Genomic DNA, 26,097 nt, shown 5'->3' on the forward strand with positions numbered 1-26,097 from the left:
CATTACAAAACCAGCAGCTGGCAGGAGGGAACTCGGGGAGGTGCTGCATTGGACACCGTTTTAAGTGGAAAAAAATGATTAATAAAAAGGAGAAGAATGAAAGCAGATAGCTTCACCAGTGTATCAAGGGGTGGTGGGAGTATGGACTTCTTGGCCCCTTCCCGGTGTGGCAGCTCCAGCTGATCCCTCTCTGCTCTTTCCTTTCAGGCCAAACCCATTTACGGTGGCTGGCTGTTGCTGGCCCCCGAAGGAACGGACTTTGACAATCCTGTCCATCGCTCTCGGGTAAGGGACACCCCGTGGGTGCTGGGGGGTGGGATGGAGCAGGGCGGTGACGCTGCACCCATCCCCTTGTGCAAGCCAGGGAGGTTTCCTGCTGCAGGGTTCTTTCTGCTGGGTGTGCAGTTTGCTGGGCTGGGGCACCGCAGAACCTGCTCTGTTCAGGCAGTTCGATGTTACTGTTGGCTGCTGTTGTGTTTTGGTGCCTTGATAATCCGGGTTGCTGATAGAGCTCAAGCCTTGCAGCACTGCAACCATGTGAGCAGGGTTGGAGCATCCCCTGTGTCCCTGCCCTGTCCAGCAGCCAGAGGTTCCCATTACTGCCACCAGTAAAAACCTCTGCCCCCATGCAGCCCAGGGTATGTGGGCATTATTGGGAGTCACAGCTCACGGGGACATTGTGGTTCACTGGATCCTCAGTGGTTTTGCTGTCCCTGAGCACCTTGGACTTTGCCCAAAGGGCTGAGAAAAAGAGAGATAAGAATTGCTGCACTGGGGCTATGAATCTGTGACTTTTTTTTTCCCCCCCTTCAAATTTCAGCCTGCTCAACCAGTTTTTGCTCTGGGCTGCAAACAGCCTGGCATGCACAGAAAGGCCCTTTCCAGCTAGATCAGGGCTCCGATCTGGTTGCACATCGCTGTGCTGAGAGAGGCCTGGGGGGGCTCTGCATCATGTCGGAGCTCTGCTGGGGGATGTCCTGCATTGTGGCTCCAGCTTTGTGGGCTGTTGTTGTAACTCCCTTTGCTGTCTTCTCTTGCAGAAATGGCAGCGCCGGTTCTTCATCCTCTACGAGCACGGGTTGCTGCGCTACGCCCTCGACGAGATGGTGAGTGCTGCGTGGCCACGGCGTTGCTGCTGATGGGGACTGGCAGTGGTGGTGCTGCTCCTGGAGCATTGCACCAGGCTGTTGTCCTGTGGTGTCCCATGGAGCTGGATGGCCAAGCTCACCTGCTGGAGGGCACTGGGGAAAGCTCAGCGTTGGTATAAACCAGCAGTGGGATTGTGCTGCTGACAGACCTGGTACTGGTGGGGAGTGCTGACCCCCAGGTCCACCCCAGCTCCTTCCCATCCTGCTCCTTGGTGCCAGGGAGGGTTTGATAGTGGAGGATCGCTGTAGCTGTGCCTGGGGAGGAGGCTGTGTGTGGTGCTGGTGTAAAGTAGGTCAGGCGGAACGTGGAACGCCTTCGTGCTGCTCATCCTTCCTGGGAGCTGTGTCCGCCCGCACTGCTCTGGGAGCAAAAAGAGGGAGGGAGGAAGGAAAGCAGCTCTCCCATCCATTGCAAGCTGCCAAGTGGGCTGCTGAGCCTGGGGGGGGGGTCAGCCCTGCTGTGCCCACCTGCGGCTGTCTATTGACAAAATGAAAATGAAGCATGCTGCAGGTTGCATGGGGTTTTGCATAGCTCAGCCTGATCCCATGTGTTGGGATGCAGCTGGGTGAGAGGCTCGTGGAGCTGGGTGCACCGGAGTTCAGGGTGTGCATGCATGTGGGATGGGGTGTAGGAGTGCAGCGTGTTTCTCCAGAGCATTGCCTTCTGTTGTTTGTTTGTTTGTATTCTTTCTTGGGGTTGCTCCAAGTCCGATAAATAATTTAAACATCTCCATTCAGAGCTGCGGAGGCTTTTGATGCGTTTCTGGTGTCACAACAACCTGTGCTGGGCTGCTGTTCGGTGTCCTACAAACAAAGCACAGTGTGCTGCGTGGAGAAATGCCTTGAGAGAGTTGGGAAATGTGATGTTTGTGGGCTTTTTTTGCTGTATTGCATCCCATGATGACTGCCCATGGTACTGCTGCCCCTGGGCAGGAGCAGCAGGCAGTGCCACAGCCCCATTGCTGTGCTCTCATGTCCCCGTGGTGCAGAAGGCTGTCACTGGAGAGTGGGCTGAGGGCTGGGGGAGCACCATGCAGCTCCTTTGGGCTGCTTGGGAGGGAAAAAAGTGGGGTAAAAAAAAAACAGCAAGAAGGGCGTGAGAGGAGCGTTACCTCTCCCTGCTGGCTCCTTGCACTGAGCACCACAGGAGGAGGGCAGGGAGCATCCTCACCGTGGCCATAGATGGAGGAGATGGAGCTGCTCCCCTTGGGAGCAGGGGTCTGACACATGGTATAAAAATACCCCCCTGACCTTTCTGCAGATCATGTCCCTGTGCCGGCTCTGCTAATGCCCGTGGCACCAGAGCATCCCAGCCTGCAGTGTGCCTGTGCCCCATGCCAGGACAGACAGCATTGCACTGCCAACACTGGAGCTATGCGGAGAGGTGCTGATTCCCTTGGGATGAGACCCTCAATGTGACAGTGGTGTCACCTCCTGCTGTCCCTTGTGATTGAGAGCATCAGCTTCCTCAGGTGCTTCCCTGCGTTTGCTTTGCTCTGGTGTGTGCTGCAAGTTCCCCTATGGTAGCCCAGACAGTGTCATGGCCCTGATGGCTTTGGGACCCTCTCCCACCATGTCAATGGATGCTCAGGTTGGATATTAGGAAAAATGTCTTCTCTGAAGGGGTGGTCAGTCGTTGGAACTGCTGCCTGTGGAGATGGTGGAGTCACTGTCCCTGGAGGTGTTCCAGGACCGTGGAGATGTGGCACTGAGGGACATGGTTTGGTGTCGTGATGGGGGTGGGTCAATGGTTGGACCTGATCTTAGGGGTCTTTTCCAACCTTGATGATTCTATGACCCTGCAGCGGCAGGCAGGGATGGTTGAGTAATGGAGAATGACTGTGTGCAGGGCAGAGATCTGATGTGGGATGCAAAGACTGAGTTCCATTCCTGCCCCCCACCTTGGGCTGAAATTGTGGGGGGATGCTGGTTTGTCCTTGAGGTCTCACCCGTGCCTCTGACTCCACATCAGAACCAGAGTTTTTCCCAGGGGGATGCTGCTGTTTTGTTCATGGAGAGATCTCCATTGCAGGAACGATTTCACTCACTGTGTTTCTGGAGGTCCCATGGTGGGGGGGACACAGCAGCGTGCTGGGAGCTGGACGGCAGCTGGGCAGGGACCTCCCAGGAGGTGGATTGAGTTGCTCTGCCCTGAACCTGTTAGACATTAATTGTGTGGGTTTGGCAATTTTTGCTTTATTAAAAATGAGGAGGGTTGGAAGGCGTGGGATGCAGGCAGGGTAGGGGGGGGGTTAAGTTCCCCATTGGCAGTGCTGGCCTCCTCTTCCTCCCTGTGACCATGAGCAAAGGGCACATCTGGTTCTGAGCTGGGGTCAGCAGCTAATGAGCTGCTGCCCTGCAAGCAGAGGGCCGTGCTGGCAGCACACTGGATCCCACAGCTCACTGCTGGAGTTGAGGGGAGCTCTGCGGATGGCCCGGGGATGCACGCAAGGCAGATGCCACAAGCACCTCCTGTGTGCTCTGGGAGCCCCAAATACCGCCTGAATCCCATCAGTGGGACAGGGCGTTGGGAAGGCATTGGTTTGGAAGCAAGAGAGGTCTCAGAAGTCTGCTTTGGCACTGCAGGCCCCTGCTGAGCCAATGGCCAGACTAGGGCTGTTTCTATTCTTTCTTTCCTTCTTTCTTTTGCTTTTTTTCCCTTCTTTTTCCAGTCTGCAGCAGCTGGCTGCTGCATGCTGATTTTACAACTGACCCAAGCAGTTGCAATGTACCCACAAAAGCAGCCACCTCTATGCTCCCTGTACGCCAGCATTGGTGCACAAGGGGCTCACCAGGACCCGGCAGGGGTAAAGAGTTCCTGTGCTGCACCCTTCTCCTTCCCCTCCAGCCCTGGCGTGCAGCAGCGTGCCAGCGGCTGCTCCCAGCTCTGCTGAGCCCTGGGGAAGCCAAGCCTGCTCCAACCTGCACACATTCCTCACTCCCATCAGCAGAGGCTGGCTGCTCATGGTTTGCTTAGGGTTGCATTCCCATGAACAGCCTCTTGGTTGTTTGTGCCGTGGATCCATGAGCTGCGTTCCCCACTTTCCCCTTTGTGAATTATTTCCCCATAGTTTGAAGTTAAAGGTCCAAGAAGCTCCAAGAATTAAGCTAAACCAAGTGCACCAAGGTCATTGTTCTGGAGGCACTCAGGAGGAGTACAGAGCTTTGGTGCTTTGCCCTCTCTGGTTTCAGACATCCTGAAGCCCTCAGCCCATAGCCCTGCCCCGGCCTGAGGCTCTGCTGGTGCTTGAGGGGACGAGCAGGGACCCATGCCATGGTTCTGTCCCAGCAGCCTCATCCCAGCACCTTTTGTCCCAGGGGGATGGAGAGTGGACCACATCCAGCACAAGTGTGGTCCAGTTGCAGAGCGTTTGCCCCCTTCTGTTGTGGTGGCTGCTGCCTATAATTAGCTATAGGTCTATTAATAGAGCCCTGCTGCGTGGGAATGGCGCAGTGGAAAGGCAGCACGGGGTGGGCAATGGCCTCAGCCCTACCCCTGGCTGGGGCTGTGGGTAATGCCGAGGTGAGAGCATCTCCTGGGTGGGCTGGAGGACCGATGGACATGGTTCCCTGCTCCCATCCCCTGCATGGGAGGGATTGGGGTCACAGCTGGAGCCCCACAGCTCCCTGCCCCCAGGAGCCTGCACAGGAGCTGTGGGTGGGGGAAGAACACAGCCCAGTGGCAGAGAGGGACCGGAGCAGGAGGGATGTCCAAGCAGGGTGATGCGTAGCCGTGTGTAATCATTATTTCCTAATCCACCACCTCCCCCCCCACCCCCAGTTATTCTTTTGTCAGAAGGGGCACATTTAGAAATGTCACCCTCAGCAGATCTGTACCACGTCCAGTTCTGTCCTCGCTCCCTCCTTTGTCACCAATGTTCTGAGAAGCCAAGAGAGTCTGCGTGTGTGTTTTTTTTTTCCTCCTCGTTAGATCAAAGCGCTTTACTTCAGTCTTGGCACGGAATGGAAATTCATTGGCAGGGATTAAAAAACGAACCTTCTACATCCTGGCCCCTCCATCCTTACTTTTTTTTTCCACCCGTTTTATTTTGTTGCCATTGAAGCTGTTCCAGGCTCGCCCTGCCCCCCCTCCACCAGGGAACTCAGGGTTGGGTGAGCCCGTGCTCCCCTTGCGAGTGGCTTTTCTCCCCGCAGACCCGGCTTTGCTGCTGCTGCTGCCTCCTCTGCTCGCCAGATCTTGGAGACTTTCAGTTTCTGTTCGGCATGAAGAGCTTTTGGCTGGAATCAAAGCACGTCTCGGGTTTCAACGAGCTGAGACGAAAAGGGAGAGGAGCGGAGCAGCTGCGAGATGGGCAGCGGTGGTGGGAAGAGAAAGGGAAATAATGCGTTTGTTGGAGGGGGAGGGAGGTGCCGTGTAGGGAGGATTTGCATGGGATGCTGAGTGCTTATGTGTAAAGGGTTGCATTAGGAATGGGGGAAGTGTTAGGAAGATCCAGCAGGAGCAATCTGTTCTCCTCCAGGATTGTTGGGAAAGGGAGGGATCAGTGATGTTGGGATGCAAGGGATGAAGAGCAGCCTTGTGAGCGCATGAGGCACTGCTGCTCAGAGCGGGGGGTGCCTGTCCCTGGAGGTGCCCATGGCCATGGATGGGGCTCTGGGCAGCCTGGCTGGTGGGGGCAGCCAGCCCATGGTTGGAACTGGATGAGCTTTAAGGTCCCTTTTAAGCCAGTCATTCTGTATGATTCTTGTGATGGCTCTGCAGGAGGTGTAGAGAAGTGTGGTGGTCCTAGCAGAGCTCAGAGGCCTTTGGTGAATGTTTAATGCCCAGCATTGCTTTTTGGGAGAAAAACCTGGTTGCTACCAGGAGCCCTGGGAACTCATTGCCCAGGGCAGTGCTGAAGCAAGGCCCAAGCTGGGACCAAGCAAAGAGGTGGGAGATTTGGAGAGTTAGCAGAAATGTGGAGCTGGGAGAGCAGGAAGCAGCCAGTGACCTCCTCATTAGCTCACAGCTTTGATGACCTGGCCCAGGTGCTTCCTTCCTGGAAACAATGTGGCGCTTATTGTCTTCTGCAGAGCTGGCTGCTAAGCTGGAATGGCTTTGAGGATGAGAAGGCAGCCCAGCTTTAAGTGGCTTTGTCCTTTTTACTTTTTGTTCTGCTCCTCTGTCTCTTGAGAGCCAGCAAACCAGTTCATTTAGAAGAGACGTGCAGGAGCAGCAAGGGAAAAGGGCTTGGTTTTAAAACCCCTGTGTGTAGTTTATGGGAGATGGAGTGATATGGGCACTGAGCGGAGCTGGGGTTTCTTCTCCGTGACTTTGGGCAGTCGGGGCTTCACACCATGGCCTGCAGCCTGACAGCAGGAGCTGGGTGGAAGACAAAGCGTGATGTGCTGCTAAATGTCAGTGCAGAAATCAAACCCACCTCTGGTGGCATTTAGCAGGGAAGATATCAGTGCTGATGGTGAAATGACACAGCTAATTGCTGAGCACACAATTACCCTCACGTGTCCCCACCCCTTGCATACCTGCTGGCTTCTGACCTGGCCTTGGTCTGGTCCCACCGCACTGGGGACAGGCAGCAGATGGGAGCGCTGGGGTTTACTGCGGGCAGTTGCATCAGATGTTTGTTTTGTTGTTGGATGGCAGCGGGGAAACAAACTGGGAAGCCTTTGGGAAGGTGCATTTTAGTGCCTTCCCAAACAAAGCTACATTTAAAGCCCTGTCAGCTCACTTTTTAATGAAGCAACTTACTGGGGGAAAAGTATGACTGGAAGAAGTGGTGGCAGCATGTTTTTGTCCCACTGCTGTTTGGTGCTATGGAATGCATAGGCTGTGAAGCAGCCCTGGGCCAGCTGGTCATACTGCAGGGCTACTGTAATTCCTCCAGCTCCACCAGGGCCATCAGCTGAGGTCCTCGAGGACCACCAGGATGCTCTGGGCTCAAGCACCTGTTTTCCCATTGCATTGAAGGACTCCCTCGGAGACGTGGCACCCAGCAGCCATCACACCCCTATCCCCAGTGAGCATCCGTCTCTGCCAGTGGCATGGGGCACCCTGACCTGCTCCAGTGGGACACAGCCAGCTGTGTGACTCTGAGATGTGTCTCTACAAGGCAAAGCTGCTCTGAAAATCAAAGCAAGCTCTGTTGTTATTATTACAATCATTTCTTTTCCGAAGAGATCCTGCATTCAGTGCCTGCTGACATGACATGTGGGTTGGAGAGAGGCAGCAGCAGCTTCTGGCAGGGGAGGCAGGGGCTGGGGGGGGTGTGTGTGTGGGGTGGGAGGGCTTTGCAAGCTGAGCTGCTGATTACCAGGGGCAGCAAATAGCTTGCAGCTGCCTCTGCTCAACACGCTCTTTGTGGGGCTCGCAGCCACTCTTTGGACACAGCTATTTTTAATTTCCCTGAGCGTGTGTGCACAAAGCAAAAGGGTGGGCAGTGCCCCCGGCATCCCCCTTTCCTGCCCCCCCCCCCCCCAAGTGGTGCTCCCAACCCCCCTTCCTGACTTCCTCTCATCCTCCAGGGAACTTTGGGATGGGGGGCCTACCCCGTGCCTCTGTGGTTTTTGGGGTGTTTTTTTTTTGGAGGATGGGGGGGGTTTGCTTTGGGATCCAGCCTCAGCGTCCCCCCCCCCACCCTGCACCAATGTGTGCAGAGAGCTGGGAAAATGCAGAAATAAATAAATAGTCAATTAGGCCGGCGTCCAGCTGAGGGTTCGGGGTAGGGACGGAGGGGGGGGGGGGGGGGGAGCGCTGTGAAAAGAGGCTCCAGCCAAATTTTGGAATGCCTGAGAAAGCGGCCAGAGCTGCGGGCAAGCGTGGGGGTGTGGGCTTCCCACTGCCATTCATCCTTGTGGTGGCCCCCGAGGAGGAAGAGGAGGAGGAAGGCTGCCCCAGCCTCGCTCCTGGGGGTGGAGAAGTGTGGTGAGAGTGGGGGGCTCAGCAGAGCCGAGCTGTGGGTCAGGAGCAAACTTTCCTCTCTTGGGTTTGGAGTTGAGGTGTGCGCTCTGTTGAAGCAGCAGCACTGTTTGGGGTTAATAAATCACTTATTTGCAGCCCTCGTTTCTCTGTTATGGTAACGATTAGTGAATATGAGATTTCTGGTTTAGCCTGGCCATGCATTATTCATCGGAGTCTGTGTAGAAGGGACGTGTGGTCAGGTTAAAACTTGTGTGGAGACGAGCTGAGGTCTTGGTGAGGTTTAGGAAGCAGCTTTGCTCAGCATTACCCAGCACAGGGCTTTTGCTGAGGTCTTCCTCTGCTGCTCGGTGCTGTTGGAGGCATTTCTGAGGAAAGATGAGAGTTCCCAAGCAGGGTGTACGACTCTTCTTGCTGCCTGAGTTATTGTAGGATGCAGCATAGGTAGGGCTGGAAAAAAAACCAAAACGCTGCTTGTACACGCCAGGCATGGTGGTTGTGTGAACGTAGTTTTGCTGTTAAATATTCTGCAAGATCTTTCTGTTATGCTCTGTCCATTCAAAGCTGCAGAAAGGACTCTTCCCTGCAATTGCTTGTCCGGCTGCAGACAGGCAGGACGACAGAGCAGCTGGCTAGACGTGCTGCAAGGTATAATTACTGCAGGTAATCACGTGCACAGCCCCAGCGTCACCCCTCACCTCCTTCCAGCAGGATCTGTGTTCTTTGCCTGCATGTACAGCACCATGCCTTGCACTTTACCACCTCTCTGCTGGGCTTCTGGGGGTATTTCATGGCCATGCATTGCCTGGAGGCCATGGACTGCACCCTGTGGTTGCCTCTGCTCCCCGCTGGGTCCCCAAGTGCTGACAGTTCAGTGTTCCCTTTGCCACGTTGATGGCGGGGTCCCTGGCACGCTATGGATTTTGGATATGTCTCGAGCACCTTCCACTTGTGCAGGATTTCCCCCTTTTGTGATGCTGCAGCTGGGGAGAAAGGGTGGGATTATGGAGAGCCTCAGCCCTTTCCTCCTCATTTCATCAGCCCTGTTGCAGCTCCATCAGTAAAGTTTGCCAGGGTGCTGGGGAGCTACTGGGATATAATTAGGGGTTTAGTTTGCTTTTCTGGCTGCTTTCCCATTAGGGGAGGGACAACGAGGATTATGGACTGAGCAGATGTGTGCAGGAAGAGGACTTTTTGCTTTCACGGCTGTTAATGTGGTGTGCAGGCTGAGGCAGGGGGATTGGAGAAGCCTCCCTGGGCTCATGCCCCTTCCCTGCACCAGCACCGGATCACTTCTCAGCTCTTTGACCCACTCCCACTTTCCATCTCCAGCTGGAGACCCCCCGAGCCCTGGGAGCCCAGCCCTGTGGTATTCCCAGCCCAGCAGGAAGTTCTGCAGAGCTCATAAGAAAAGCGCTGGGGAGTAATGAGGTTTCCAGGCTAATTTGGCAGGATTCAACAACTTCCACTGGAGCATCTGTGCCTGTGGGAGCTGCTTCAGCTTCCAGTAGATCTGGGGCCGTTAATCTCTAGGGGCTGTTTTAGCCTTGTTTGCAATCGGTGATGCTCATGTACTGATGGTGCTTGGTGAAGATGAGGGTTTGGGGGAAATGATGTGTTGTGTGGCTGGTGAGGCGTGTAGGGCTGGTGCCAGGTTTCTGCATGTCTGTCCTTGTGATGAGATACCTACAGAGCCTTGTGGCCACGTCCCAAGGAGAGATGTGGCCCTGGGGGCTGGATCCCTGCATGGCCAACCTCAGAACTCGTCTCTCCTCCTGCCTGAGCTTCCCCTCGTCCTGTCACTGCTGTGGCTGGCTGTCTCAGACTGGTCCGTGTGCTTCAGCACGTCCCCATGCTGCCTGGTGGCATCTCAAGAGCCTTTAGGCCATGGTGGGAGTGCTACTAGAAGAAGACGTTGGGAAACATTCCAGCAGTACTTGTGGCTCTGAATGACACTGGAGCCTACACCAGCTGCAGTGATTTTCCTGCTTGGCAATCAGGCTGGCTCCAAAACCAAGCAGCAAGCAAGCTTCACCTGGGTTGTTTCTGTTTCCCAGCAAGTGAAGCACTTTTCAGTGAAGTGCCTCTTGCACCTTTTTGTAGCTTCCTTAAGGATCCTGAGCAAAGCAATGGGCCCTTTCCAGTTTTTCCACTTCTGGGTGCTTGCTAGGGCTCCTGTCCATCTTAGCAGCAGCCTGCAGCTTCCTCATGGCCCTTCATCTCTCATGGCCCTGTCATGGCAACCTGAAGCTCCCATCTGGTAGCCCGCTGTTCCCTCATGGTGGACTTGATGTGGCCAGTGTGGAACTGTACAATTTAAAGCATGGTTTGCCAAATGCAGATGGAATCCACCTTTCCCTCCCACCCCCAAAACAGCTGCGTTCCTCTCTTCCAAGCTCCTCACCCCCTGCCGTGTTGTTGGGTCCTGGGGAGCGATCTCCCTGGGTTTTTGTTGTCAGGCTGATTGCTGTGACAACACATTGAATACCACAGATAGTTCCCTCCCTTTTGACTGGGTGCCTGTGCTGCAGGGAGATGCCATGCTGGCAGCTGCACACAGATGGGGTCAGATTGGTATCCTTCCTGCCCTCCCCCAGTCCTTCTTGTAAGAGAGGGGAGGACATTTTGCATTTGAAACTCTGGTTGCCCTCATCGTATATCAGTGTCATAAGGGGAGCGGGGCATAAAGATGGGATTGTGTTGGCAGGGCTGTTGGATGGGGAGTTTGACCACAGTTTGGTTTGCTCTGTGAAGTTCTGGTTCATGAAAGGCCACTGCAGGAAGCTCAGAGCCTCCACTCAACCCACAACCCAACTGGGACTGTTCTTGTGTCCTCAGCGTGATGCCGATGCTCTCTGCATCTTCTGTCCTTCCCTTCCAGCAGGGTTGGAGATGGAGATGCACATGGGTAACCACCTGGTGACCATCCCAGGTGGGTAAGGGGCGTTCACCGACCATCCCTTCTCGTGCTGACACTTGTGTCCTCACCTGCAGGTACAGAGTACGGCCATCCCAGCCATACACGACCCTTCAGAGACTCTTCAGCAGGAAAGAGGTTAACAGGAAGGAGGCAGGCGAGGAGTTGGCTGCCAGCTCCAGACCCCGCTTTGGGGTGGGGAGCAGCTGGGAGCTGCATGCACAGCTCAAGAATCGCCTTATAAGGCCAGGACAAGCCAGCTCCAGCCTCCCACTTCGCTCCGGCACTCGCTCCCCAGGCAGGCGCCCACTGGGGATGGGGATGTGGAGGGGATGTGTGGTCCCCAGCACTCTGTCTGGGTGCCTGCAGGGTCGGTGCATGGCACCGGGTGGGTGAGGAGCCCGAGGGTGCTCACAGCCGGCTCATGGCCTTGCTCTGTGTTTAGACTCGCTGTCGGTGGACGTAAACACCGGTTCTATGGAGAAGTGGCCCCTGGCTGAACTCTCCTGCCCAATCCCTGTGCTGTGCCCCCTCCCCAAACTGCTCCGGGGTTGCGGGGGGAGGAAGAAAATTCTTTCCGCCTGGTGAAAGCAGAGCTGAAATTGTTTCATCTCCTGGTGAAGGTTTGGGAGTGTTGTACAGGAGCCTGGTGTGGGGGGACACGCGTGCACAGGGCTTGCACACTCATCTCTGAGCTTTGAGCACGTTCCTTGAGGGGGTGACTTCAGAGGTCTGAGCCTACTGGAGGTTTCTCAGCAGCTTCTATGAGCAATATTTCATTGCAGGGTGGGCTGCAGTTGAAAAAGGTGTGCTTAGGTGGCTGAAGGCACATACCTGCCCACCTGCTGGAGTGGTGCATGGCTGGGAGCTGCAGAGGATGGGCAGCGCTCCTGGGCACAGGGAGGTGCAGGAGGGAGAGCACAACCTTTGCTCTCTTTTGACGGATGGCTGCTCCCATGTGTCCTGTGAAGAGCTTGGAGAGGTCATTTTCATCTGCCTTGGTGTAAATCCAGGATTCTCTGCCTGCTGGATGATCTATAAGTGTAATAAAATCCTCCCGCAGCAGAACTCCGCTTGCATTGTGGCTGCATTGATAGCTCTGTGCCTAGTGGCAGGAAGCCTGCAGTGCTCACTTCCCATCCTGAGCATGGGGCTGAGCACCAGGGACAGGCAATGCTTTTAGCAGCTCCCTTTGCAGAGCACTTAAGAGCACTGTGGATGAGCAACCTGCTCCTCGGCAGCCACCCTCGTGAATATTTTAGCTCAGAGAATTAACATTTGTCAAGAAGCATTTATGGAGGCAGCCTGGATGCTCTTCCTTAGGCGTGCCCAACTTACTGCTAATCTGGGGCAGTGTTGGAAGCCTGAGCAGGGCAAAGCCACACCAGAGCCCTGCCTGTGCTGCACTGGGGCCCTCACAGAGGAGCAGAACCATGGGGAGCAATCAGCCCCCATCTTCCCTCCAGGCCGGCCAGACCCTGGTGCCAAGGCAACCAGCCTGCCATGCGAGATAGACAAATGGTGGGTTTTTTTCTTTCTTTCTTTTTCTCTCTCTCTTTTTTTTTTTTCCCTCCTGGTTCTTGGCAGAAAGTAAAATGTCCCTTTTGTTTGGTTTCCTCCTCCCCCTGCCCCATTGCCTTTCTTTAAAGGTTATGTTCCAGATTTCACCAAGTTGACGTTGTGTAACGGCCCGGGAACATGGTGTGGGCACGGACACTGTGCCCTCAAGGCTGAGATTTCTTCTGCAGGGCTTCTAAGAGGTTTCTGCTCCCTCTTTCTCTCCTTTCTGTTGTGTTCTCCTCTGCGTTCATTCCTCACACACCATAGGAAAGAGGTAGGGAGTGTGAGGTACACAGGTTTGCCATGCTGGGCATGGTCTGGCTCTGAGCATCGCTAGTTCCAGTGGATACATGAGCAGAGTGCAAAGCCTCATGGGTTTGCTCCCCATGGCACAGAATTTAGGGCTTCCTTTCAGGTTCTCCCTGCGTATTGCAGTAGAGCTCTGTCTTTGCCCAGGGGGCCGCATCCTGACCGTGCTCTTGGTGTCATTTCCTTTGGTGCATGCTTCCACCTTGCAGCATTTGCATCTTGCTTGGTTTCAGAGTGCCCGTGTCGGCAGCAAAGTAAGAAATAAATAGATGTAAAGGAATTTAAATCCCAAGCGAACCAGGCTGCTCGTCTGTCAGGTTCCATCTCCTGCCCAGAGCTGTGAGGTGCAGGGGTGCCTCCTAGAGCCAACCCCAGCCCCTTTTCCCCCCTGTCCTGGCTGTGTTCCCTGTGGTTGTGGGTGGGGAAGGGGTTGGACCCACACGGCCGTGCAGAGTTCATGGTCCTGGAGGTCTTGGCACAGCTGAAGGCAAGGGAGACAAAAACGTTTCTAAGACTCCACTTGGAGCTGGGAGAAAGTTTTTCCGTAGGGTTTTTATAGCTACCGGAAAGCAGGGTTTTATTTTTGTTGTCTAAGACAAAAAATCCTCTTAGGAGTTGACTTCCCGTGACAGTGAGCAGGGGGGGCTGAGCTGGAGACCTTCTGGGCTGCTCTCGGCTTTTCTTCCCCTTCCCCCTGCAGGATTTGTGGATGTTGACGTTGGTTTTCACAACCAAAAAGAGGTTTTGATGTCCCAGATGTAAGGTTGGTCCCACTGGCATACCAGCATGAGGGCACCCCAGCACCACAGCTCCCTGCATGGGGTGCTCACTCTCCCTCCTTGACCCATCTGGGGACACAGCCATGGGAAAAGCCTTTTTCCTGGTGAAACAGGGATATTTCCTATATCTGCAGGTGGACAAACTAGGGCGGGGGTCTCAGTGAGACCAGCTGAATTCCCTGGGTTGTGGGATGGGGCTGTTGCAGCTCTCCTGGTCACCTCTTCTTTTCACACAGCTCTTGGAGGTGGTTTGCTGGAGCCTGTTTCCATGGTAAAAATCTTACCAGCATCTGCCAAAAACTCGTCTCCCTGTTGTCCTGGCCATCTGGAGGACGAGAGGAGGCTTTGCTGGGGCATAGAGGTGGTCGTGGGGCTGTGTGGGGTGCCCCTTTCGTGCCATGTGCAACTCAGAGGGGTCCCACTGCCCAACTTGTCTGGGGCTCATGCTCACCTGCAAAGAGCTGCTGTAGTGGGGGGGACCCCCACGTCACCATATCTGGCAGCAGGGCACAGCGGGCTGGGGATGGGGACAGCAGGGATGTGGCATTGCCACTGTAAATCGGATGAGCTGGTGCTGCTCCAGATGGACCTGTCAGCTCTTGTCAGCAGTGACACTGATCTAAGTCCCTCTGTGTCCCCTCAGGCTGGGGAGGCCACCATTCATCTTGCTTAACTTCATCCCCTTGGGGCAAGGGGACCAGGAGGTGACACTGTGCTTTCTGAACCATGGTCCCCTCCATGCCATGTCCCTGCAGAGCATTCCAGTGGCTGGCTGGGGGAGATGCTCCCAATCTTCATGTTTCACTAACTAAAGTGGGCAGAGCTCTGCTTGTGGACAGAGCACTGGGCGTGTAGGATCCTGGTGTCCACCAGGAGAGGTTTAAGGCACTGTGCCCATCTGCTCCTATCTCCTCACGTATCTCCTTTCTCCTTTCCCTTGCAGCCTACGACCCTCCCACAGGGCACCATCAACATGAACCAGTGCACGGACGTGGTGGATGGGGAGAGCCGCACAGGGCAGAAATTCTCCTTATGCATCCTAACGCCAGAGAAAGAGCACTTCATCCGGGCTGAGAACAAGGAGATCATCAGTGGGTGAGTGCAGGCAGACCCAGGGCTGTCAGTGCTGCCTGGCTCTCAGCTCCCCTCTTCTTCTCCTCCTTTTTGGCAAGGTTGGCTTTTGTTTCCCCTTCCTGCTCCCTGGCCTGGCAGGTCCCTTCCACCTGCAGCAGGGCAGGAGTGCTAGCAAGCCCTGAGCTGCTAGATTCATGGGGTGAGCATGAGCAGTGGCTTGAGTGGATGATTTAAGTCCTTCCTTTATGCTGTGCCGTGAGGCTTTCCAACATCTGCCATGTGCACCTTGCAGAGCCAGTGACTGAGGAGGCTCAGCCACTGCTGGAAGAGCTTCAGATCTTAGAGCTCCCAAGCTGCTCACTGCTTCTGAAGACCACTGTTCCTAGGTCACTTTAGACCACTTAAAATGAGCACATGGCAGTAGATTCTCCAGCTCCCAAGTGCTGGATGTTCTGGATGCTGATCTAGAAGCATCCGCAGACACCATCTTCCATGATGCATGGTACCTCCTCTGTGCTTCCCAGCCTGGCACCAGCAGAGCTGGTACATCCCATTGGAACACTTTCTATTTCCGAGCACTTTCCTTGATTGTGACTCCCCCATTTTAGTAAATAGGCATTTCTCTGGCAAGAACTTGGGCTTTCACTTGGATAAATGTTGTCATGGGACAAAATTTCCCTACTCCTCTGAGACCCATGAGTGATGGTGACACCAGAGGGGGGCTGGCAGGGTGGGTGCAATGATTATACCCCAAAATATGGTCCCTCATGCCCTGCTGTGTTCTCCATCTCCTCACGCTCCCATTCACAGCTCAGCCTTTGTTCCCGTCCTGCCAGCAGTGTGAGGAAGCAGCATTGCAGAGCAAGGTGGGGCTGATTTATTGCTCATTGGCCCGGCATTAGATTTTGAAGCAGCGCGTTTGCTCCTGACTGCAAGCATTAATCATCCCCAAGCAGTCCCGCTCTGGGCTCAAGCCAGACGGGTTTCGTTTGCAGTTGCAGCACGACAGGAAGATTTCCCCAGCTCGGGGAGAATTTGTTTTACGTTTGTTGCATGCTTCTGGCATTTATTGCTTAACCAAAACCCACTTGATGTGGTCATCTCAAAGCGCTTTACAGCAGCAGCGTGCGAAGTGGGGGGAACAGGAGGGCTAAGCACGGAAGTCTGAAGCACAAGCATTTCCCAGCGCTGCAGATCCTCTCTGAGCTCTCTGAGATGCAGGAGCAGCTGTGGGAAGGCATGGGAGGGTGCCTTGAGTGAGAGGCTCATGTGCGGGATGGGCTTCACAGTGCCGAGTTCATGCTGCTCTTTCTCAGACAAAAGTGCATTGTGTGCAGCGTGCTGGCGTTAGCAGCTCTGGAGGGAGAAGGCCCTCTGGTCTCTCCGGAGCTCTCGGCTGGCTTTCAGGATCCTTGAATCCCTGCCTGGTGCCACCCTCGGCCGTGACCTCTCTCTTGCATTGAGTGGTGTTGAGCCAAAGCAGCCTGGAGTTGTTCCCTGTCCTTCCTCCCCTCCTGCCCTGCTCTGCAAGTTGCTTTTTCCCCAGGTCTGGTATAGTTGCTGGGTATGGTGGTGCCCCAGCCCAGCTCAGAGTGCTGAGTTCCTCTGCATGCTGAGCTCTAGCTCAGGGTAATACTGACAGCCCAATTACCAACCTCTGGGTGTGGGGGTTTGAGATGGGGGCTGCTGCTCCCTGGCTGTTTCTGGACGAAGCAAAGGGCTGGCTTATGGGCATCCTGTCCTGGAGTGCATGGGGCCGTGTCTCCCTGGTGATGGGATCAGAGCTCCTGCAGTGCAGGGAGCACCTTTGGGGTGCATGGTGCCCCACTGATTACATCCCACACCGGGGAGTGAGCATCTCTCCTCTCCTGCCTGCTCTTGTCAGCGCACATCTCACCTGCTGCTCTTCTTTGCTCACAGGTGGCTGGAGATGCTGATAGTCTACCCGAGGACAAACAAGCAGAACCAGAAGAAGAAGAGGAAGGTAGAGCCCCCAACTCCGCAGGTAACCCTGGAGAGACACAGCATCCTGGTCCCTTGCCTCTTTCTTGGGGAGCATTGCTCCCAGTCCATATCCTTCCCCAAACCAGCAGGGCACGCTCAGTCTCCTGGCACCAGCCCTGCACGTGCTGTCCCAAAGCCATGTGTTCCCAGGGGGCTGGGAAGAGGTGCTGACCGCTCAAGGGGCCTTTTCGGCAGAAGTAGGATGAAATTCCATCGGGCTCCAGTTACCCTGTTGGAGATGACCCCAGAGATAATGGAAATGAAAGGAAAATAGTAAAGGCCTGGGACGGGCTGGGAGCTCTGGGGGCTGGAGCTGCGCTCTCCAGGGACCCAGCGATGGCTTCGTGCTGGCTTTGACTATAAATGGTAAAAACTGGGGCCGGCTGTGACTCACTTGTTCCTGCCAAGCTCCCACATGGCCAGAGTGGGGGAGAATCCCACTGATTGGGAAAGTGACCCCAAGGCTTCGCTTGTCCTTTGCTGGGGCTGAGAACTGACGCAGCTCTGCGGCCATCCGACCTTTGCAGGGACTGGGTGCTGGGCTCCTCTGTGGGGCTGCTGCTGTCAGGGAGGGAAAACCATCTTGGGGCTCCGCTGAGCCTCAGTTTTCTGGTCCACAGCACAGTGACGTCTTCATGCAAAGCTGTGTGTGGTGTCTCTTTGATTCAAGTTTCCACCACTCCACCAGATAAAGTTACCTTAATCAGTAGGAGCAGAAATAATTAGATGAAATGATGCTTTTTTCTGTACTGTGCTGGAAGACTGAGGCACTCCCTGCCAAGGGATGGGATCATCACAGCCCCTTGAGCATTGGCTCCAGTGATGCTGCAGGGGAGGTGTCTCCTCTGTGGCATGTTATGAGTTGTTTGGCCTCAGTCCTGCCGCATTTGGGGCAACCCAGTGAGCTGGTGCAGCAGGGCATGGAGCCCAGCCCAGTACTAAACCCAGGCTGGGTTCAGGAAAGGGGACAGAGAGAGGAGGAGAAAGGGGCGAGGAGCCAGAAAAACATCATTGTGGGTTGCATTTCATCGCCATGGCAACTTCTTGGAAACCGTACAGGATCCAAGCTCCTGAGCACCAAATAAGGGAAGCGGCTGTGGGGAGGACAGCAACTCCCCATGCATGCAGCCTGACTCCCCATGTGCTTGGGGATGGGGTGAGCATGGAGCCTGCTGACGCTTCTCCCACATTGGGGCACAGCGTCTCACTACCTCGTGGGATGACGCCCCCCAGACCTCATCCTGCTTGCAGCTCTTTCCATCAGAGCATCCCATTGCTCCCAGCCCTCTTACAGCTGCAGTGCTACTGGAAAAAAGCTCAAATTCACTTTACAAATCCAACCTCTGTGTGGGACCTGGCACTGGGTGGGTGCTTTGCTGTTGTGGGTGCTTGTGGTCAACCTGCAGAGCCGGAAGGGAAATGTAAAAGCACCTTTGCTTCATCCTCCAAATCATGCCGACGCAGGCAGCAAATCAATGCCAGGGAGAAAACCAGCCCCAAATCCCCCTCTGTGAAATGGCTTCTCCTGAAGTTGGCTGCCGTTCAGCTCTCTCTCCCTGTGCTGGTGGGGAAAGGCTGATTTCTTTCTAAAGGTGGCAGCATGTTAATCCGGCGGCGGATCATGTCTGAGAGCTGCTGAGGGAGTGATGGACACCTTTGTGATTTAACAGCTACCAAAACAGTATAGTTAGGATATTTCTGCCTGTTCTTACTCCCATGCCGTTTTCCTTCTCCCTGTTACATCGGGGCTTGGCTGTGCTCCTGGGGCACGAGGCTCATTTTCAGCTCGCCCCATTGTTTTGCACCTTCACCCTGCTGAATGCTGTGATGGGGGCAACACGAGTGAAGCTGTGAAGCTGGGAAGTGAAGCTTGCAGCAACAGCTGCAGTTTGGGCAGGGGTTGCCGGATGCAATGCTGGAGTTGTTTTCACCTTTACTTTGCAATCAGCTTGAAGTCTTAGGAGAAATAGGTCAGGGTTCTCTTTCACTGTTTGCCATGCAGGGGGAGGAGGAGCGTGCTGCCCTGTCTGCTCTCAGTTCCTGGGAAACTAAGGCGTGATCTGGGGCTGAAATCATAGAATCAAATCAAATGTGGGGTTGGAGGTGCTGCCCTCTGTTTTGGGTTTGCTTTGCACCAGGCTGTGTGAGACGTGTGTAAGGACAGCACGTTGTGGAGTTACTGCAACTGGAGGTTGGATCTAATGATGTTGGGGCACGCTCCTTTTTGAGCTGTTCATTCTGGAAGACAAAGAGTTAATTGCGCAGCTTGTTTATAGAGCGCCTTTTGGCCCTCATTTCTGTGTCTAATTAAATACATATCTACAAATAATTATACGGGGGCGTGTGTAAGGAGTATATAAAGATATATGTCTGACGATCAGCTTTGGGCTTCTGAATCAATGAACAGAGTGTGGCTGAGGCTGGAAGGACCATGGCAATGTCCGACCCCTCCAAGCAGCAGCACCTCCAGCGAGTTGTTGCCCTCCGGATCATTTACCTCCAACACTGCATTCCTTTAGGATGAAATTTCCGAGGGGACTTTTTTCCATACTGAGGTCATTTGCTGATACGACAAGAGCAAAACATCTGCTAAGGAACAAAGCCAAACCCCACATGAGCTGGGAAAGCTGCTGTGCACCTAACCTGGGCAGCTACGGGGAGCCACCAGAATGCCATCACCATCCAATGCACTGAGCCCCTTGCAGCTAGCCATGCTTTTCTCCTGATGGGAATTGGTCTGAAGTAACCTCAATGCAACGCTGTGTTTTCCTTCCTAAAAGCAGCATCCTGCTGTGCAGTGGAAGCATCTGAGAGGGCCGTGGTGCTGGATGGTTTTCCTACTTTGCATCAGTGGCCCATAACAAACTGGTTGTGACAAATTAAGAACGCAGCTACTTAGTGGCAGGGAATTAATTTTCTTCTACATCCAGTGTCCTTCAGCTTGATTTCTGTTTTGGTGGGGTTTTTTTTCTGACACTGCGTGATGACACTGAGCAAATTCATTGCTGGCACATGGACCTGGCACTGCTCCGTGTTTGTGAAGCCTGCAGATGGAGCGGGGACATGCAGATGCACACACAGAGGGACATGGGCAAGGCTGTGCCTTCTTTGCTTCAGTTACCAAGGCTGGAGTGCCGCCCAAAACTGCTGGAGTAGAAGTGCTGTCAGGACCTGAAGCAGTGATTGAGCACCTGGTGGGAAGGCAGGGCCAACCCAGGGGAGCTCAGGTGTATGCATTGCACCTGAGTGACCAGAAGAGTTGGAGCTGGGAGCCACCCCTTCCCAGATCTTATTGATGGTTGGCAGTGGAGGTGAGGGTATCTCTTGCTGGAGATCCCCCTCATAGCTGAGGCCTTCCAAGGGAGAGCAGCTTTTTTCCTTTGTTTCTGTGTTCATGGCTGTTGCATTTGGGCTTATCCTCACTTGCCACAGCCTCCTCTATATTGTTGTGCTTTTTATCATGTGATAGTGTTACTACTGTAAATGTGCAGGGAAAGGGCAGGGCTTCCCTGGGCACTGAGCCCCTCTCACCCACTGTTCCCTGTCCCCACCAGGAGCCTGGCCCTGCAAAGATGGCTGTGACCAGCAGCAACATCCCCAGTGCTGAGAAGGTCCCCACCACCAAGTCCACATTGTGGCAGGAGGAAATGAGGGGCAAAGAGTCAGGAGATGCAGGCAGCAGCATCAGCCCAGCACAGAGCCCAGTGCAGGGGGCTGCCAGCTCCCTGAAGGATCCCATTTTGGACAACAAGGAAGGTAAGGTGATGCCACCGGGATGTGACCCTGGGCACCCTACTCTGGTGTCCCTGCTTGAGCAGGAGTTAGAGCAGGTGGACCCAGAGGTCTCCGCCAACCTCAGCCTTGTGATTCTGTCATTCTGAGATGGAGATCATGTCTTGACAGTGCAAATTTGCTCAGTAAGAATAAGTTTATACATTAAAATACAAAGGGCTCCTGAGGTCCACCTGTCCTTACATATCTCTATGTGTCTCTCGGAAAATGAAGGGGGGGGGGGAAATGCTTTCATAGCACCTTTGTGGCCCCCTGGGGCTGCCCAAGGGGTGTGGGGGCTGCCAAGCCCTGAGTGCTGCTTCCTCATCCTGCCCCTGCAGCAGGGCCCTGTTTATATTTGGTCTCCCTGATTAGTCCATGGAAGGCGCCTGGGGCTGCAGTATTGTTCTCCTTGAAACAATAGGGGCTGGGGATTTTTCCTGCCCTGGGCTGAGGATAAGTTTCCTTTATCTGCGCGATGGGAGCAGAATAGAGCAGCTTTCTTCCTGCTCCCCAGTGCAAAGACTGATGCATCTGTTGTGTTTCCTTGGAGCTGTGGCTGCTGCTTGGAGGGACAGAGGTGGGAATGGGTGGAGGCTTTCACACAAAGCTTCCCCTCAAAAAAGAGAAGTTTCCATGCTTATATTAAGCCTACTAAGTTTCTTTGAATCAAAAACCAAGCAGAAGTGAAAAGTGCCGTAATTCACACCTTTCCTATGCTTTTTAATGGGAGAGAGCGCAAATGTCTGTGCTGTCCCCACCTGGGAACACTGTTTGTGCCACCCCACACTGCACTGTGATCCTGTAAGCCCTTGAGGTGTCCTGTGCCCTCAGGATTGCCAGCTCCCCGCAAGCATCTCCCCTTCTGCACAGGCCAGAAGGGTGGGGATTGGGGTCAGGGTGGGAGAGCCTGTGGTGCTGAGGGGCTCAGGCTGTCCCTGCTCTCATTTCCTGCATCGTTCCTGCTTGGAATTATGGCCTTTTTTGTTGTTGTTAAAAGTAAAACTCAAGCTTGAAACCAAATGTGTTTTTCTTGTCCCTTAGATGAGAGCTCCATGAATGGGGACCGGATAGACTGTGGGCGGAAGACTCGTGTTGAGAGCGGCTACTTCTCCTTGGAGAAGACCAAGCAAGACTCAAAGCTGGAAGAGCAGCAGCTGCCGCCACCACCGAGCCCACCCAGCCCCAGCACCCCGAACAACAGGTACAGTTATCCCAAATCGCCCTCGCAGGAGCATGCCCAGCCCTTTCCTTCCCCAGGTACCCGATCAGGCGACAGAGTGATTCACAGCTTTTCTCTGAACTCCTTGGACTCGAAGAGCAGTTGTCCCATGCACAAGGACTCCAGCAGAGATGTAGGAAGGGGAGCTGAAAAATCGGGGCGTCCCCTTTCTTTTAAAGCCAGCCGGCAGTACACCACCCTGGCCGACGTTCCCAAGGCCATTAGGATCAGTAATCGTGAGGCCTTCCAGGTGGAGAGGAAGCGGCTAGAGCGGAGAACCCGGGCACGTAGCCCTGGGAGAGAAGAAGTGGCCCGGCTCTTTGGCAATGAGAGAAGGTAAGAGATGAGTGGCTCACCTCCTTCTTGCATGCTTGTAGCATCAGCGAGGTTTGGGCTCGCCCTCCCCAATGCAGCCCTGGATGGGAGGTATTGGCAGGCTGTGTTGTGAATCATAGAATTGTGGAAGGGTTGCGTTGGAAGGGACCTTGAGGCCCATACTGTTCCAACCCCTGCTGTGGTCTGGCTGCTGCCATCAGGCTGCCCAGGGCCCACCCATGGCCTCAGGCACCTCCAGGGATGGGGCACCCACCACTCGGCAGCAGTGCCAGCACCTCACTGCCCTCCAAGTAGAAAATTCCCTCCTAACATCTAACCTAAATCTTCCCTCTTTTACTTTGGCCCCTTTGCATTGCAGCAGTTGTGGATTTTGGGGCAACCATGTTGCCCATCCACATCATCCAGTCAATACAGTGGCTTTAGCAGAGGATGTCAGCCTGGTGACATTTGGATGCCGCGTTTGCAAGCAAGCCCACCCTTCCTGTCCCCTCCCTGGCACGGCACATGCGGGCAGCTGGCACCATTAATTAGGTTAGCTCTCTAAACGGTGTTAGAGCTGGGTGCGTTATGCAACTGCTTAATGAGCTGAGAGAGGTTTCAAAATGTCACGGCATTAATCTGAGAGAGGAGAGTCGGGTGCAGGGCTGTAAACAAGCTTAGTGCGGAGGAGGTGAGGAGGGCATCTGCAGGCATGCTCAGCACTCGTTGGGTGAGGTGAAGGATGAGAGATGTGTTGGTGCAACGAGGGCAGCAGAGCAAACTGGGAGACGGGCCCCAGGCAAGAGGAGTATCTGCCAGTCTGATTTTTCTCGCCTCGATTTTCCTCTGGGCATGTTCTCTCTAGTGTGATTTCAGCAGTGCTGCCAGTTTGTTTCTTCACAGCCCCTAAAGGACTGTTTTCCAACCTGGTATCCGAGAGCTGGGAGCAGGTGTGGGAGCTCTGTGCCCACGCTGTGGGTTGGCAGCAGGATCCTGCCTCTCCTGAACCCATCCCAGCAATGGCAGCATGCAGAGGAGCAGGGCACGGGGTTGTATTTCTCCCTACCTTGAGGGTTCAGAGGGGAAGGGTGCCAGGTAGGAAAGGGCTGATGAGCTCAACTTGTAGCATGTTGGTTCAGGTATGGGTGACATTGTGTCCCTGTGTGGTTGCTTGCACAGTCCCCAGTGCTGACAGTCACTTGCTCCAGCTCCTATGGGCACTGTGCAGTTTTGGGATCTAGCATGCCAAAAGGAAACTGGGACCTGCCAGCAGGACAGAGAAGGAAGGTTTGCATGCAGGTAATGGGGACTGCAAGAGGACGCTGCTGCCAGGGAGTGCCTTTTTTTCACATCAGCCCCACGTACTTTCTGCTGGCAGGTGCCTTTTCCTGGGGAAAATCTGTTTCAACCAGCTTAGCTGGGCTCCTGGGGCCTTTAGCAGGGACATGTTGCTGCATTGAAATGGGCAAAACGTCTCCTATTTCTTAGAGCTGTACTGAGAGAGGAGCGGGGGGGTCTCGTACCCATGGGACTGAACCTGGTTCAGCACAGGGTGTGGAGTCTGGGGGTGATGGGTGCAGCTCTGTGGGGCTCAAGGAGATTTGGCACCCACGTCCTGGTGGGTTCAGCAGGGCACAGAGAGGCAGTTCAGCATCGCACCAGAGAGCTCCCGTCTGCCCTGCTCACCTTGGTTTGGCTGCTTTATAAACACGAGTTCACTGAGTGCACAGATTCCTATCGTTATTTTCTTTTCTTCCCCCTCCAAATTCAGGCTGTGTTTCTCAAGGTTGAGCAAAAACAATAACGCACTTGCATGCTGCAGGGTCTGCTTCTCCCACCAAGTTTAGCACTATTCCTAATCCTCCTCCTCAGTAACCCACTAACACATCCGTGAACGTTTGCCTGAAGTCCTTTGCCCATGCATGAACCCCACAGGCACCGCCAGGCATGGCTCAGCTTTGCCTTTGGACTCTCAGTGCAGCCAGACGGGCTTGCTCTGATTATCTGGGTGTTTTTGTCCCTTCTTCCCACTTCCTTTTAACCCAGTGTAAATCAGCATGGGAGTGTCAGAGCTATGGATGGAGAAGAGCTATGTTACTACCCCGTACTCCATCCTGAGTGACACACCTGTGGTCTGAGCTCCAGATAGAGCTGTTTTTCAGGCTCTTGCCCTGTCTCCCCATAGGAAGAGCTGTTACGTGACTGATGCCCATGACTGTGCTGGAAATATTCCACACTGATCGTTTATTCCCAGCACTTAACTCCACGCCCCATGCAGACGTCTGAGCTCGTGGTTGCTTCTGAAACATGGTTGCTTCTGAAGGCAGCCCCGAGCAGGAGATGTCTGTGGGATTTTGGCACTCAGGGGTCTGTGGAGTGCGAGTTCCCTCTGCTGGCACACACACGATGGGGATGCAGCTCTGCAGCCCACAGGGGTCGAGCCACATCGCTGCTCCCTCATCCCAGCCCTGAGCAAGATGGGGCTGTTTCCAGGCAGCAATTTGGAAACCCCAGAGATGAGTCTTGAGGCCTGTTTTGCACAGCAAAAGGAGCTGTGGCAGCTGCAAGCTGAATCCTGTGTTTGAATGCTGGTCGCTGTGTGTCAGCAGAGCAGGGATAAATCTTGGTGCATCTCTGCAGCTTTGGAAGCTTTGGGGAGGGGCATTGGTGTTGGATGGGGTGTCCTCAGGGTGCAGGAACCTGGAGCTCACTCCCATGGCTTTCCTTGCATGCTTCCTGTGCTGCAGCCTCTGAAAATGCAGCTTTTCCAGCTGCCCCCATGCTCTGCTTGTGCTGGCAGGATCCTGCTGTCTCAAAGTGCAGCAAGGGCTGGCGAGTATTTCTAACCTCAGTAAGCAGCAGAGCTACTTTTCTTTCTCAAAATTCCTTTTCTGGAGCTTCTTGGGATGTAAGGCTTTGCTCTGGATGCAACAAAGGCAGGACTGCCTGCTCTCCAAAACAGAGCTTTCTTTTCCTTTTAGAACTATCCTCTTTGTTTTTGTGTACTTTTGGGGGAAATTCCTCATCCTTTTCCTGAGGCTCACTGTCTCTCTTGCTGCTAAATAAAGAATGAATCCACTACAAATAAGCCCTATCCTCCAGTCAAAGAACACTGCTTCAGTGACAGCTTGTTGGCCGTGAGAGCTCTCCTTCCCCCTGCACACCCCCCCCCCCCCCAGCTAACAGCCTCAACCTGCAGCTCAGGTTGCATGACTGGCAGTGATGAGCAGCCTGCAGAGATGAGCAGAGCTCCCTGGGATGAGTTCCATAGCGCAGCACCAAGCAGCAGCACAGCTTTCCAACCTCTCCATCCCTCCCTGCCTGCAGCGCAGCGTGAAGCTGTATTCCCAGGGACCCCTCACAGTAACCTCTCTGAAACACTGAGCTGATGGGACCCACAATTCTTTCCTGTGATCGGAATGACGTTAACCCTTGGGGCTGTGATTGGGTTGCACTGATTTTTTTTTTATTATTATTAATTATTTTTTTTAATTCCCTCCTTCTTTTTCAATGACGAATTACTGGAATAGTTTTGATTTTTGTTTTGTATGTAGACGCGGATAAATAATTTCCTCTTCTGTTCATTCATTTTCCAGCCTTGTTTTCTTCCAGGTCTTGTTGCTCTCCACCTTCTCCTGCTGTGTTGCTGTGTGACGTGTCCGCCTTTACTTCGCCTGCTTCGCTACCATCTCATCTCAATCTCAAGCCGTAGAACAACCTGGTGGTGCAGCCCCTTTTCATGAGAAATCAACCTGCTTTTGATTTTGTTTATATGTTTGTTTTGTTATTTTTTTGTTTTTGTTTTTTTTTACCTTATTTTTTTCTCTTGATTTGTTTTTCTTCAGGCCTTCATCTGTCAGGGCACAGATAATGTTAATTCACGAACCTCTTCCTCCCTCCTAAACTGAGTCTCAGAGGTTTGGGCCGGGGTGAAAAGGGGGATGGCTGGGTTAAAAAGTCATCTCCAAAACAGTTCTCCACGTGTTGGTGATGGAGGATGTGGATCGGTGCTCTGTGAGCTGGGTGCTGTGACACACATCTCACCCGAGCAGAACATCCAGGGGAGATGGAGAGCTGTGCACGAGCACTGGGATCTGTCTGCTCCCACTCTGCAACCTGGG

At 54.1% G+C, this 26,097-nt stretch overlaps 1 protein-coding gene across 8 annotated transcripts in view; it reads left to right on the plus strand.

Annotated features, from left to right (window-relative positions):
• MPRIP (myosin phosphatase Rho interacting protein) overlaps window positions 1-26,097 on the plus strand; it is a 56,311-nt gene that overhangs the window by 5,848 nt on the left and 24,366 nt on the right. For 4 of the 8 annotated variants that reach the window (XM_072349140.1, XM_072349143.1, XM_072349142.1 and 1 more), the window contains exons 2-7: window positions 208-285; window positions 1,041-1,106; window positions 14,534-14,685; window positions 16,585-16,669; window positions 20,223-20,424; window positions 21,484-21,643. In XM_072349140.1, the coding sequence (XP_072205241.1) occupies window positions 208-285; window positions 1,041-1,106; window positions 14,534-14,685; window positions 16,585-16,669; window positions 20,223-20,424; window positions 21,484-21,643 (743 nt within the window). Of the gene's footprint in view, window positions 1-207; window positions 286-1,040; window positions 1,107-14,533; window positions 14,686-16,584; window positions 16,670-20,222; window positions 20,425-21,483; window positions 21,998-26,097 lie in introns of all 8 variants that reach the window. The other 4 variants (XM_072349137.1, XM_072349136.1, XM_072349135.1 and 1 more) reach the window with 2 other exon arrangements.

This window comes from Excalfactoria chinensis, chromosome 14 (assembly GCF_039878825.1).
Source record: "Excalfactoria chinensis isolate bCotChi1 chromosome 14, bCotChi1.hap2, whole genome shotgun sequence".
Taxonomy (NCBI): Eukaryota; Metazoa; Chordata; class Aves; order Galliformes; family Phasianidae; genus Excalfactoria; species Excalfactoria chinensis.